The sequence below is a fragment of the Schistocerca nitens genome, chromosome 4, assembly GCF_023898315.1.
Source record: "Schistocerca nitens isolate TAMUIC-IGC-003100 chromosome 4, iqSchNite1.1, whole genome shotgun sequence".
NCBI lineage: Eukaryota > Metazoa > Arthropoda > Insecta > Orthoptera > Acrididae > Schistocerca > Schistocerca nitens.
The window spans coordinates 634,427,494-634,442,877 of NC_064617.1; the positions used below are offsets into that span (position 1 = coordinate 634,427,494).

General features: G+C 36.8%; 1 protein-coding gene across 3 annotated transcripts in view; it reads left to right on the forward strand.

Moving 5' to 3' along the window:
• LOC126252018 (7-methylguanosine phosphate-specific 5'-nucleotidase) overlaps window positions 1-9,484 on the forward strand; it is a 102,887-nt gene extending 93,403 nt beyond the window's left edge. For 2 of the 3 annotated variants that reach the window (XM_049952802.1, XM_049952803.1), the window contains exons 7-8: window positions 4,050-4,166; window positions 9,213-9,484. In XM_049952802.1, coding sequence (XP_049808759.1) covers window positions 4,050-4,166; window positions 9,213-9,314 — 219 coding nt within the window. In that variant the 3' untranslated portion in view covers window positions 9,315-9,484. The remainder of the gene's footprint in view (window positions 1-4,049; window positions 4,167-9,212) is intronic. The other variant, XM_049952804.1, reaches the window with a different exon arrangement.
• The last annotated feature ends 5,900 nt before the right edge of the window (window positions 9,485-15,384 follow it).

Below are 15,384 nucleotides of genomic sequence, written 5' to 3' on the forward strand. Positions count from 1 at the left end.
CCAATTGGCCTCTTAGTCTGCTTTGCCTGTTTTAGAAAATATTCTCTCACTGGGGACAGAAGTTGCAGGTGTTGCGAGATTTTTTTATTGTCAACAGTTAGACATGGGTAACTGTTCTCATTTTTCTTCCAGAATTGTATAGTATTGTACATATGTTGCATGTATGATTCTTCCAAGTATCATTGGCCTTCCAGGTCTATATTATCATGACCACTTTTCATTAGATTTTTGTTGGAAACTTCTTCATCAAATGAAGCCTGTAATGAACTACTGGTGTTTAGTTTGAAATATAATTGTATTTAGTGTCGTTAACAGGCGAATGAGATCTTGAGGTGTGTGCACTTTGCAATTAGCTTGCAACGGCATTGTGTGAATGAATGGAATTTGTAAATGGTAATGTTTTGAATCTTGGGTTGAGCATGAATGATATGCTATTTGTTTGCTAGTTGTGCAGTTGTTGCTGTAACTCTTGCATCGTCATGGTAGTCCACTTTCCTTTGCATGTGGTTGAGGTTTGCTGTCTGATTATTGGTATAGCTTTCGAAAGAGAGGTATAGCTTTCAGCTTACATATTTTACCAATTCAGATTGTTCCAGTACACTTATACATTCTTTCAAAATTCACCACTTGTCAGCTAACAGATTCTGATCACACAAATTGTTGATAAACAGGCAGCAATGCATTCCTTTTGCTCCAGTAGGCATTGTAACATATAGAATGTACTGTTACTTTGCTCGTAGGTTTCCTGAGTTAATTCATTAGATCCTAGATTTCATGGAGGTTTTATTAGTGTTGCAACTAATTTTAAAATAACTAGCCCTTTTTTATTTCCTTTTCACCATATAATGAAGAGCTAACTTGGTGTGCAAAGAAGTTTTCACAACTAAATTGATGGTGTGTGCCAAACCAAACAACTGCTACATATCTATGCTGCCACTGTGAATATGCTTTATGGCTATATGCTACTGTGATTCAGTTGTGATACTGACACCTTTGTTTTTGATGTTCCATTTTGAATCAACATTTTATCTGATGTCTCACTAATAAGTAGCGCTATTTTTTTTTCTGGGAAATGGACTGTCTTGAGAGCTAAAGCTTTCAGGCACCAATTACAGCCATAGATGCCTCACAATTCAGTGAGGTCCAGGTATTGGCTGTTAAAGAAACACAGGTATTCTTTCACTTTCATGTTCACAATCTTTTTCTCTTTATGGTGATTTTCTTCAATCATATGGTGCAATTTCTTTCAATTTGGTATAAAATATTTTGGGTCCAACAGTGCAACAAAATTTCGAAAACCAGTGTTCTCTATCATTGAGAGTGGCCACTAGTGCTGCATCGAGTACTTTTTGCCACTTACCACGTATCTCTATGAAGAGAAACATAATTTTTAGATCAGTGTTCCTGCAAGGAGTTGTGTTTCGCTCAACAACTAGTCCAATAAAATCACATATCAACCATGCAAAAGCTTGGATGGTTTTGATTTTGGGGTGTGTTGTATATTTGTTGGAGTCCAATTTAAAAATCAAAGTTTTCCAACCTTGGCGGATTGCTTTAGGTACTATCTGACCTCTCACACAGCATTCCCTTTTTTGTGTGATTTGAATCAATAACATGCATACCTTGGTATTTTGTATGGCTCACAGTATGCAGAAGAATGAGGGTCTGTATCCAAGGATGTTGGTGCTTCATTGCTCTATAAATTATGTAATTCAAGATGTTGCATTTTTTGAAACATAAGAGTTTTTTAAACCAAATTTTGCAACAAACATTATGTGCAACCTCTGTAAAGTATTGCAAGCTCCATGACTTTTCTTTTTGTGTATCCATATTGAGTTGAATCAGAGCTTTTTCCAAATTAAACCTGAGCCTTACGAGTTAAGAGGGCAGTGATCTGCCAGTGTGTTTAGGGTCAGCAGTCTACATCTACATGGACACTCTGCAACACATTTAAGTGCCTGGCAGAGGATTCATTGAACCACTTTCACAATTCTCTGTTATTCCAATCTCGTATAGCGCACGGAAAGAACGAACACTTATATCTTTCCATATGAGCTCTGATTTCCCTTATTTTAGCGTGGTGACCGTTTCTCGCTATGTAGAGCAGTATCAACAAAATGTTTTCACATTCGAAGGAGAAAGTTCGTGACTGGAATTTCGTGAGAAGATTCCGCACAATGAAAAACGCCTTTCTTTTAATGATGTTCAGCCCAAATCCTGTATCATTTCAGTGACACTGTCTCCCATATTTCGCGACAATACAAAACATGCTGCCCGTCTTTGAACTTTTTCGATATACTCCATCAGTCCTATCTGATAAGGATCCCACACCACGCAGTAGTATTCTAAAAGAGGATGGACATGCGTAGTGTATACAGTCTCCTTAGTAGGTCTGTTACATTTTCTAAATGTCCTGCCAATAAAACGCAGTCTTTGGTTAGCCTTCCCCACAACAGTTTCTGTGTGTTCGTTCCAATTTAAGCTGCTCGTAATTGTAATTTCTAGGTATTTAGTTAAATTTACAGCCTTTAGATTTGACTGATTTATCATGTAACTGAAGTTTAACGGATTCCTTTTAGCACTCATGTGGATGACCTCACACTTTTCATTATTTAGGGTCAACTGCCAATTTTCGCACCATTCAGATATCTTTTCTAAATCGTTTTGCAATTTGTTTTGGTCTTCTGATGACTTTTTTAGTCAATAAATGACAGCATCATCTGCAAACAGCCTAAGACGGCTGCTCAGATTGTCTCCTAATCGTTTATATAGATAAGGAACAGGATAGGGCCTATACTAGCTTGGGGAATGCCAGAAATCACTTCCGTTTTACTCTATGACGTTCCGTCAATTACTATGAAGTGTGACCTCTCTTACAGGAAGTCACAAATCCAGTCACATAACTGAGACAGTATTCCATAAGCACGCAATTTCACTACAAGCTGCTTGTGTGGTACAGTGTCAAAAGCCTCCCAGAAATCCAGAAATACGGAATCGATCTGAAATCTCGTCAATAGCACTCAACACTTCATGCGAATAAAGAGCTAGTTGTGTTTCATAAGCACAATGTTTTCTAGATCCACATTGACTGTGTGTCAATAGACCGTTTTCTTCGAGGTAATTCATAATGTTCAAACACAATATATGTTCCAAAATCCTGCTGCATATTGATGTTAATGATAAGGGCCTGTAATTAAGTGGATTACTCCTACTACCTTTCTTGAATATTGGTGTGACCAGTGCATTCAAGTCAAATAACAACACCAGTGCAGGTCTGTCAGTCATCTAGCGCCCAGCGACATGTGCTACCACATAATTTCTTCTGGGATTCTCAAGAATTGCTTGAGAAGCAGAAGCTAGAGGAATTCTGTGTTCTCTAATCTCCACGCCTCACTGTCCCATCCCTGTCTGAGTCATAAGACCTTACAGGCACAAATGTATGTTGAGGACATTATAGTGTGAAATTTACTAGGAAAGCTTCAATCATTTCTCACAGTTGTCCTGCAATCCCTTTCATGTTCCACATCCCTCACTTACATCAACATAATGAACAGAGAAATGAATGATATCTACTAATCCATGTTTAACGCTTGTTAAAAGAATGAGAAGGGAATATTTTGCAGCATGTCAGTTTATTTGGGGTGTTTTTATCTGTGAAGTTATTGAACAATGACTGCTGTTAGTGTGATTATCTCGTCACACTTATTCTAAAATACTTTTTCTTTTACTTGTGGCAAATTTGTATAAGTATGCTTTAAGAAGCACTGATGCAGATTTCTCTACCTTTACATAAAACTTTATAAAATATCATTTCTGATTCAGTACATAGAACAATCTACTGATAGAAAGTCAAACCCACACCTCATCCTTGAGTGTACAAGTCAGGTAAAGATAAGATTTTGTGTTGGATTGGATTAGGTATCCATGTCACATATTTGTCATTGAAATAAGTCCTTAATAATGCAGTTGTGTGCTTTAGAGATTATTATGATAAAAATTCCAGGAAGTTTAATTATTTTCAACTGCCTTTTTTTCCCCCCTCCAACCAGCTGGTCACAAACCGTCCAAACGTCATATTAATGGGTGATGTCGTAGGAGATGCAGGTATGGCAGAGGGCGTGCACAGTCCAAATGCAATACTGAAAATAGGTTTTCTGTATGACAAGGTCAGTAAATTACATGAATTTAAATAAATAATTTAAAAATAAAAACAAAGACAAGCATGATGGAAGGAGTAGAGAGAGAGAGAGAGAGAGAGAGAGAGAGAGAGAGAGAGGGTAATACCTCTCTCTCTCTCTCTCTCTCTCTCTCTCTCTCAAGTAGAAATTGGCAACCAAGTAACATTTAAATTTGTGTTTCAAGATAATTTTATTATCTATTAAATTTTTTCGTCACTGCATAGGTGATACAATTTTTTTATCACTGAATATCTTACTCCTTTGTGTGCATCAATAAGGCTCAGTGATGGACAGTTTAAATTGTTTTTCCTGCTAGTATTATAATTTATGAATGTTACTGTTTATTTCAAACTGTGGTTGATTGTTGACAACAAACTTTGTGAGGGAGTAAATGTACTGTGAGGCTGTTGTCAATGTGCCAAGCTGTGTACAAGGGGTTCAACAGTGCACACCACATATTAACTTTATTACACACTTCTGTGCAACAATCACTCTTGTTCCATGATATGATGCTGCAAAACAGGAAAAATCCACTTTGGCATTTTCATCTTCAAAATTTAATATTATCCATAATGAATAAGTTGCTGAAGTTAGAAATTCAACATTATCTGTAACAGTCTACATCTACATCCATACTCCGCAAGCCACCTGACGGTGTGTGGCGGAGGTTCTTATCAACATAAACAGCTAAGAATTCAGAATATTTTCTTTCATGAATTATTTCCTATGTTGTGGTCAGATCTTTTGTCATCTTAAGTTTATTAAATCTGTTTGCAAAGAACCACGTATGAATTTTCAAGAAAATTTTATTTATATTTTCAAATGGTATAGTTTCCACATTAGGTTTGAGTATGGGACTTCCATCATGAGCAAAGAGAATTATTTCTCACTCCTAGTTATATGATGGCATATATTTTTTCTAGATTTCAATTCAATATCAGAAAAAATCTCCACAGTAACCTTGAATCAGGAAACAAGAGATACACAGTCACAATGCATGTGCACCAACAAACGATTACAATAGAAAGAAAACACAAGACGTCGAAGACTTGGGAAGACATGGAAGAAGTAACAAAGAAAATAACAGAAAGATGTGTTAAAATTGTATTAGGAGACTTTTATGCACAACTGGGCAAAGAGAAGTAGAACAAGCAAACCACAGACCCAGACACAGCAAACAGTCACACCAACAAGAATGGGGAACATCTCATACTTTACTGTCAAAATTTTAACTTAAAAATTATGTCAAAGCAATTTCAAAAGCCAAGACAAAAATTCACAACATGGAAAACACCCAAAAACGTATGGGGGGAATTCCAAATAGATCATGTAGTCATAACAAACAAAATACAAGAGAAATTCTGAATGTGAGAACACTCAAAGAAATCTTAGAGTCTGGCCGTCCCTTACTACAAGTTAAAACTAGATCAATTCCAAGAAACAGAAAGACAACAGAGAACAAAATAATAAGACCAGACCTAGAATACTTGAAGATAAACAAAGATAAAATTAGTGAAGAAATTAATCAAAATACAATAGAAAATTGGACAGGCCTCACGAAGACAATTCAGAATGCAATGCATTGGTGTCAACCTCCTAGGAAATGAGAACATAGATGGTGGTACGCAACTTGCAATGAATCCATTGAACATAGAATCCATTCCTGGAAGAAGTTCAGCAGTAGCAGAAAAAGAGAGACATGGCAGGATTTCCAGTAAGTGCAGAAGCAATCCTCAAAAGATATTATAAGAGTGAAAAGGACACACAATAAAAGTAGACTATATAAAATTGAGGGAGACTGCAAGAGAAATAACATGAGAAAAATCTACAGATTATTCAGAGAAAATATAAAGGGTCTCAAAATATATGCTTCAAAAGAATAGGCCAATCTCTGGAAACAAATACTACAGAAGATTGCAGAATTCTTAAAAACTATTTTGATAAACTCCTCAGTTGCTTGAAGTCTAAAGAAAAATTAAACTCATAAAAACACCACCAAACCCAGGTTGAAAACCATCTACAATAACAGAGGAAGAGGAGATTATAAAATAACTAAAAAAAAGACAGAGCCCCAGCAGAAGACAGCATTATCTCTGAGATCTGGAAACTCAAAAGACAAAATTCTCAAAGAAATATGGAATACAGAGAAAATTCCACAGGAATGGAAAAGTGCATTGATTTGCCAGCTAGACAAAAGGGCGACAAGACAGACCCTTATAATTACAGAGGTATCTCATTACTGATCACATAGAAAATTCTCCCCAACACACTACTCAACAGACTAGAACCACAAGCCGACACAAAGATAGGTGAACACTAAGAAGGCTTCACAAAAGGAAGGTCCTTATTGAATATTTGCAACTCTCCTGCAGATCAAACAGATGAACAACACTGTAGTCACATTCATGGACTTTAGGAAGGCCTGCATCTCCATAGACAGGCAGACGTTCTTTGACACATAAGAAGTATATGGAATAGACAGAAAAACTAGGACGCTCATACAACAGATACTTACAGACACCACATCCAAAATAAAATTTATAGGAGAAACCTCAGACCAATTTGAGATACTTACAGGGCTCAGACAAAGAGATGGTCTCCATCAATTTCATTCCACAACGTCTTTGAAACAAATTATCAAACAGTGGGGGGGAAAAGTGAAAAGGGATTCAGTTAGGGAGAACATGTGCAAACAAGATGCTCATAAGGTGTGTGGCATTTGCATATGACATGGCAATACTCAGCGGCAGTAGACAATAAGCACAGGAATGCTTACATAAAGTCTCTGCCAAAAGAGGTTCACAGATATCTGAGAAAATGCAGTACATGAAAAGAAAGAAAAACAGTAACAACCAAACCGTGTACACAAAATACAGAAAGGTTAACAGAGTGGAAAAATTCAAATATCTTTGGGAATATATACAAATAGGAGGATCAGACATGGGATCCAACATAGAATGAACAGAAAAACTTCAGAAAGTGTACGAATTGATGATGATGCACAACAATAAAATGAACGTTTAGAGACAGGCCAAACTCAGGCACTGCAACACAGTTGTACTACCAGAAGCACTCTAGGCATCAGAAACAACCATAATCAGTGCATGAGGCATCACAGAGACACAAAAAATAGAACAGAAAATCCTGAGAAATTTTTGTAGTAGTACACAGAGATGGTATATGGATGAAGAGACCACCTGAAGAATTATATGGACATACAGACAAATTGACAGAAATGATCAGAAAATGGCAACTTTAATTCTGTGGACACATACACCGAGGTGACAGAAGTAATGGGATATCTCCTAATATTGTATTGGACTTCCTTTTGCCCGGCGTAGTGCAGCAACCCTGTGTGGCATGGACTCAGCAAGTCATTGGAAGCCCTCTCCTGTAATTGTGAAAGTGTTGTCGGTGCAGAGTTTCGTGCATGAAGACCTCTCAGTTTTGTACCATAAATGTTCAGTGGGGTGCATTTAGGGCAGTGTGGGTGGCCAATGACCAAATCATTTGCTCAAATTGTCTAGAACGTTTTTCAAACCAGTCACGAACAATTGTGGCCCGGTCACAGAGCACATTGTCATTCATAAAAATTCCATCATTGCTTGGGAACATAATATCCATGAATGGCTGAAAATGGTCTCCAAGCAGCCTGACATAACCATTTCCAGTCAGTGATTGGTTCAGTTAGACCAGAGGACCCAGTCCATTCCATAGGTTCAGTTAGACCAGAGGACCCAGTCCATTCCATATAAACACAGCCGCACCATTAGAGCCACCACCAACTTTCACAGTGCATTCTTGACAACTTGTGTCCATGGCTTTGTAGTGTCTGCATCACATTTTTCTTACCAGTAGCTCCTACCAACAGAAATCAGGACTTATTTGACCAGGCCATGGTTTTCCAGTCATTTTAAGTGTCCATCCGATATGGTCACTAACCCAGGGAAGGCACTGCAGGTGATGTCACGCTGTTAGCAAAAGTATTCGCATCAGTTGTATGGTGCCATAGCCCATTAACACCAAATTTTGCCACACTGTCCTAATGGATAGATTCATTGTAAGGCTCAATCAATTTCTGCTGTTATTTCATGCAGTGTTGCTTGTCTTTTTACACTTACAGTTCCTATGCAAACACCACTGCTCTGGTGATTAAGTGAAGGCTGTCGTCCACTGCATTGTCTGTGGTGAGAGGTAACATCTGAAATTGGGTATTCTCAAAGTACTCTTGACACTGTGGATCTCAGAATATTGAATTCCCTATTGATTTCCAAAATGGAATGTCCCATGCCTGCAGTTCCTACTACTATTCTGTGTTCATAATCTGTTAATTCCTGTCATGCAGCCATAATCATGTCAGAAATCTTTTCACATGAATCACCCAAATACAAATGACAATTCCACCAGTGCAGTACCTTGTGTAGACAATACTACCGCAATCTGTATATGTGCATATTGCTATCCCATGACCTTTGTCACCTCAGTGTACATAGAATGAACAAAAGACTCACAAAGAGGATTTTTGATGCAGTGAACAGTTCAAATAAAAAAATTGGTTTCAAGAAATAGGAGAAGACATAAAACAAGCAGACATCTGTAGGGAAATGATAAATGAAAAAAACCTTCAGAAAGAAAATTATGAATATGAAATTTAAAGTAAAAGAAAGGAAGAAAACAGACAAAATGTGGGCAGAGGAAAGGAAGTAGGAACAAAACAAAAGAATGAAGAGGTTTCAGGAATAGAAAAAGAAAGAAACAAGAAAAAAGAATAATCATTTAACATTCAAGTTAATCACTGTCCTGGGGGCAAAAATGTGTAGTAATAGTAGTAACAACAACAATTAATCAGGAAAAGATTGGATGCTCTATCAATCCTATGGCACACTTGTCTGTACAGAATTCATTTAACAGGACACATACCCTGTTTTAAACACATTAGTGATTAACTTTAAAAATAATTTTCATAATATAAATATTTACATTCCTGACTTTTTAAGTCATCCCATATAATTAATGTATTTTCTTATGTTCCAGGTTGACGAGTGCTTAGAAGAATATTTAAATCATTTTGACATTGTTCTTGTAGACGACCAGACTATGAATGTAATTAATGCTTTGCTACAACTTATTATTTAACAAAGTATGTGCTGTGAACTTTTTAACTTTTTTTACCCTCATGACATGAAGCTTTAACTGCACAAAATAGTGAGATTTTTCCTTTTTCTTGTATATATTAAACTAAAGTTAAATGTCAGCGGTGACTGACTTTCTAAAAGTCTATAATAAATATTTTTATTTTCCTTAAAGCTTGTTTTCTGACGATTTCATCGATGCTAGAACACACACCATGAACACTAAAAGTAACATCCAAGTGCAGTAAGTTAAAACAAAAATTAAAATACTTGAGTGGTAAAAATGTAACTAATGAGCAAATCAGGCATAGCTTGATAATGACAGCATATGAACAAAGTACATGGCAACTGGCAGAAACGGTCAAACTATATTTAATTTGCAGTTGTACCTTTTCACCATTGTGAAGGCACCTAGTTACTTGTGTCAGTTACTGAACTTGAACTGCATGCAAGGATAGATAAGAACTGCATGCAAGGATAGATAAAATACTGTAGAGCTACACCTCCTAGAGCAATTATCGCAATATGAATTGATTTAATTTTTGAATAAACTCACCAGCCACTTGAATGGCCTGATACAGGATGGCATATCTTCCAACACTGTTTTGTTATGAGTTATATACATTGTAACCCTTGGCTACTCCTCGAATTTTTCCACCATACTGCGGCTTCCAGTACTAAATTAGCTATTTCAGAGTGCCTTAGTGAGTATCGTTCAGCTGATAAAATATTTTCTACCAACTTCTTCACCTCTTCACCGCATACTTTACCTGTCTGGTTTCAATCAATCTTTTTTATTGTCACTTGCTACCAGTTTCTTCTTATCTCGTTTTCCCCCCATATAACCACAAGAAGGATTTTTAAAGAATGTCTTCCTCGGTTTTGCTTATCCTTAACATAAATTAGGCACTAAGTAACCAGCGTATTCTATGCAAGATTAAATATACTTTTCTTCCATAGATCCTCGATCCTCAAGGATGTGGAATACGGCACAATGCAAGAATACTTTATTCTTTAATGCGTATTTCATTTTCTTATATCATAAGTGAAAGGTTCTCATGAATGTGGAAGCAGTCAGAAATGTGTCACAAATATGTAAATGTACATACAATAAACCTCATTGTTTGATATTAATAAATTCGTCATTGGCATGGGAATGCCACCTAACACGTCCTTTAAGCTGTGCTTAAATTGAACTGTATTCAGGTAAGTTTTGGAAAATGTATGTTGCTGAATAATGGACACCTTTCCGGACCAAAGTAAATAAACACCTTAAATCTTTATGAAGACTTATTTTTAGTATAATTCCATGAACTGAGCTGTAGGCTTAAAAAAGAAAGACACTTCTGACAAATTTCATTAAGGAATAAATATATTGTGAATCAGGCTCTGCAAGACACTTTCCACCACAAATAATTAATATTTCAGGGTTTTGTGCTCAGAAAACTGCAGTTTGGCTTTATGAGTTGCTCCAAAAATGACCCCATTAGGGAGTGAAAGTAGCCAAAGTATGCCAGCTTTCATATTTTTGTATCACTTGTGCCTCAAAATAACGACGTTAAGTTTTTTAGGTGCTTTAGCAAATCTGTAATATCCTCCTCCCAGTTTAATTAGCAGGTTAAAATCCTAAGAAATTCTCACTATCAGCCTGTTCCCTCCGATGGTTGTCATATTTTAGACGTATGCTGGGAGCACATACTTGCAAGTTCTGAACTGCAAGTGGGTTTATTTCAAAGTGTGGTAACAAAGAATTGTCTAGGAACCCTTTATTAATGTCCATTGCCTTTGGGCAAGAGGATGGTTATTGTAACCTTCACACTTTCACTCATGTTCTGAAATAGTCGTGCACTTTGTACACTGGCTTTTCAATAGCAACAGTAAGTTAAAAATCTGCCTTTAGGCTTAAGATTCTTTAACAGATATTTTGGGACACATACCTTAAGATCCTCTTCCAAATGAGTCAAAGAACCGAAGGTATAGCACCTGTGTCCACCTATTTAAATCATTTGTCTTTGCCATGATACATACGGCCACAGATACTTGTAGCTTTTAAATACTTCCTAGGCCAAAGTACAAACCCCATGGTAATATGAATGAGATGTGCAATCATCAATGGAAGAAGAACTACATTTGAGAGCATACTAAATTGTCCTTCATTTGATATTTCTGAGCTACTGGGGATCTGTGGCCAGATCCACCAAAATGGAGCTCCCACAAGTTTAAATAAAGGGACATGTGCTATAGCATCAAGTGATTATCTAACTATTACTTACAGTTTGTGAATGTTTCTGCTTTAGTTGCACAATTGTCCCTGTACTCAGCAAAACGAGAAACAACCCAGAGTTCAAAATTCATTTTTGTTGGTAGAGTTGAAAGATATCCATTTATTTCCAATCACAATAGCGCTTAGTACAGCATCAGGAAAACTCAAAGTATTGCAAAGGATTTCTAGTGAAATATCAGAGACAGATACGAGGCATGTCCGGAAAATAGTAATGTTTTGGAAAAAAGCTCCTAAAACATTTTTTTAAACAAAAATTTATTTTTACAAGAAAGAGCATTTCTTAAACTATTTTTCTACATAGGTACCACCATTGTTCAAACATGTATGAAAGCAGGAAACCAACTTCTCTATACACTCTTCATAGAAAGATGTAGCCAGTGAAGACAGCCACAGCTGAACACCGTTCTTTGCATTTTCACCGCTGCCAAAGCAGCTTCCTCCAAAATCATGCTTCCAAGTTCAAGAACGAGTGTGAGATTGAAGCTGTATGGCAGGTGCTCAAAATGCTCCCAACCAAATTGTTAAATAAGGTTTTGAGTAACACCAGCACAATGGGGACTTGCATTGTCATGAAGCAAGACAGTGCCTTGACTGAGTATTACATGCCTTTTGTTTTAAATTGTATGTCAAAGTTTTCTCAAGTTTTCACAGTATTGTACCGCATTGATGGTTTCACCTCTGGAAAGGAACTCAACAAGCAGAATGCCCTGTCTGTCCCAGAACACAGCAATGTTTTCTGTGCTGACTACTTTGATTTTGGAGTGACACGACAAATCCAAGTTTCATCACTGTAACAAGTAACAAATGTCAAAGCACTCGCTTCATTTTGTAGACAACCCTAAGCATTTTCGGAACCCAGAGGGAACACAATTTGCAAAAATTTATCACAAATTGCTTAATTTCAAACAAAACCGTTCTTGAAATTTGTGGAAATTTATCACGAAGAATTCTTACTGTGAGCCGTCTGTTTTCAGGAATTTTCTCATTCACAACAGAAGGCCGCCCACTCCAATTTTCATGATCATTGTTTCATCTATCACTGATTGTGTCACCCACTTTCTCACAATTCCATTAGTCATTACCTTGTCACAATAATTCTCTACAAGCTGACAATGAATTTCAGTCAGTTTAACATTCTTTGCACAAAAAAAATACAAAACACACTTCTTAGTTGGCGAGCTCAGAGACTGTCTTAAACATTTTCAATGAATCAGAGAGAAAAGTGTGAATATGCAGAATTGTGACACAAGGGCTGCAATGGCGGTAGAATGAAACAGTACTTACTTCCTGGACACACCTCTTACAGTAATTGGAATTCATTAAATTTGTTTGTGGAAGATAATCAAAATATAGAACTGAATAAAATTAAGTAAGGTGGTTTTCTATCAAATGCCTCCAAATCTCTTCAGTGATTTGCTGGATATAATGTAATATCAGATCCTTTCTTATGTCGCTACCTGAGTTGCTTTCCATTAGAACCAACTAAATAGGGTACTAACAGGAAAAGGCAGCCTGGGTGGCTGACTAGTGGGATAAGGATATCGTGTAGAACAAAGTGGGAATTGTATCAAAATGTTAGAAGTAGTCACAATCAAGCTACAGCAGCCCATTACAAACAGTATTGTAAAGTGCTTAAAAATGTTATTAGGAAGGCAAAGAGTATGTGGTATGCAAATAGAATAGCTAATTCATAGGATAAAATTAAAATCATATGGTCAGTTGTGAAGGAAGTGTATGGTCAGTAGCACAAGTTCTACGATATAAAGTCAGTTCGTAGTAAAAATATTTCTGTTCCTGATAAATCAGATATATGTACAGTATTTTCTGAGCACTGCTGGTGAATTAAATAAAAAATTATTTTCTACAGGGAATCACATAACTCTCTTGGAAAATGCTTTTCCGAGACTGATATCTGAAATACTCCTCTGTGATACTGCAAGGGGAGATTGAGTAAATAATTAAATCACTGAAGACTAAGGACTCTCATGGATATGATGGAGTGCCTATCAGAATATTAAAGTACTGTGTTGCACATCTTAGTCCTGTACTTAGCCATATTTGTAATTTTTCCTTTAGGAATGGTCAGTTTCCTGAAAGATTAAAGTACTCAGTAGTAAAGCTGCTTTATAAAAAGGAGGAAAGGGATAATGTAGACAATTTTAGACCTATTTCTATGCCACCAGTGTTTGCTAAAGTTATTGAAAAGACTGTGAATGTAAGGATAATTGATCATTTTATGGGTTAAACAAAAGGTTTTGAATGCTAGGCATATTTTTTTATTTAACTAAGGCGTTTGATTGTGTTGATCACAAAATATTGCTCCAGAAGTTGGACCTGTATGGAATATGGGGAGTACCTCACCATTGGTTTACCTCTTACTTTAACACACAGCAGAAGGTCATTATTCACAGTGTTGAGAATGGCTGTAATGTGGGGTCTGAGTGGGGTACGGTCAAATGGGGGTGCCCAGGGTTCAGTGTTGGGCCACTCCTGTTCCTTACTTGTATAAATGATATGCCCTCTAGCATTATGGGTAACTAAAATATTTCTGGGCTGGAATGTAACAATATCAGAGAAGGAAAGTTGCCACTCACCATATATCGGAGATGCTGAGTCGCGATAGGCACAATAAAAAGATTCACACGATTAAAGCTTTCGGCCATTAAGGCCTTTGCCGGCAGAACACACACACACACACACACACACACACACACACACACACACACACACCAGCGCGCGAGAGCGTGTGTGTGTGTGTGTGTGTGTGTTCTGCTGACAAAGGCCTTAATGGCCGAAAGCTTGAATTTTGTGAATATTTTTATTGTGCCTATCGCAACTCAGCATCTCCGCTATATGGTGAGTGGCAACTTTCCTTCTCTGATATTGTTCTAAAATATTTGTTTGCTGCTGACACTAGCTTAGTAGTAAAGGATGTTGTGTGCAACATTGGCTAGGTTTCAAATAGTGCAGCTCATGACAGGAGTTCGTTGCTTGTAGAAAATAAACTAATGTTAAATCACAATAAGACTTAGTTTCTAACACACAATTCAACAAAACCTGACGTTTTAATTTCACAGAATGGACATGTCATTAGTGAAACTGAACAGATCAAATTTCTAGGTGTTTAGATAGATAGTATACTGTTGTGGAAAGCCCACATTCAGGATCTTGTTCAAAGACTTAATGCTGCCATTTTTACTATTTTCCAGGAACGGATGGTTCAGGCAATAAGTGGTGGTGTAAGTTCGCGAACCTCTTGTCTATCCCTGTTCATTAGTCTGTGTATTTTGACATTGGCCTCTCAATATACATAGTCTTTACTGTCATTTCTTGTTAACAATATCAGCCTATTCCCAAGAATAAGCAGCTTTCACTTAGTTAATACTCAGCAGAAATCCAACCTGTATTTGGATCAGACTTCCTTAACTCTTGTGCAGAAAGGTGTGCAGTATACTGCTGCATACCACAAAATTCAAAAATCTTAGCAGTAATCCAAACGCTTTCAAATTGAAACTGAAGAGCTTCCTCATGGGTCACTCCTTCTATTCCGTTAGGGAGTTCCTTAAAAAATTAAGCTGATTCTTATGTTATATTGTTGATTGTATTTACTTAAACTTATAGCTTGATTTTTTTGGGGGGGTTCATAAACATTTTATTTTTATCTTTTATTACTTGGAGATTTACTCCTCAGCTTGGTCCTACGGAGCTTGACATGTAAATAAATAAATAAATAAATAAATAAAATACTTTGTTCTGAAAAGACAATGTTCCACTTGGGCTTAGAAAGGAA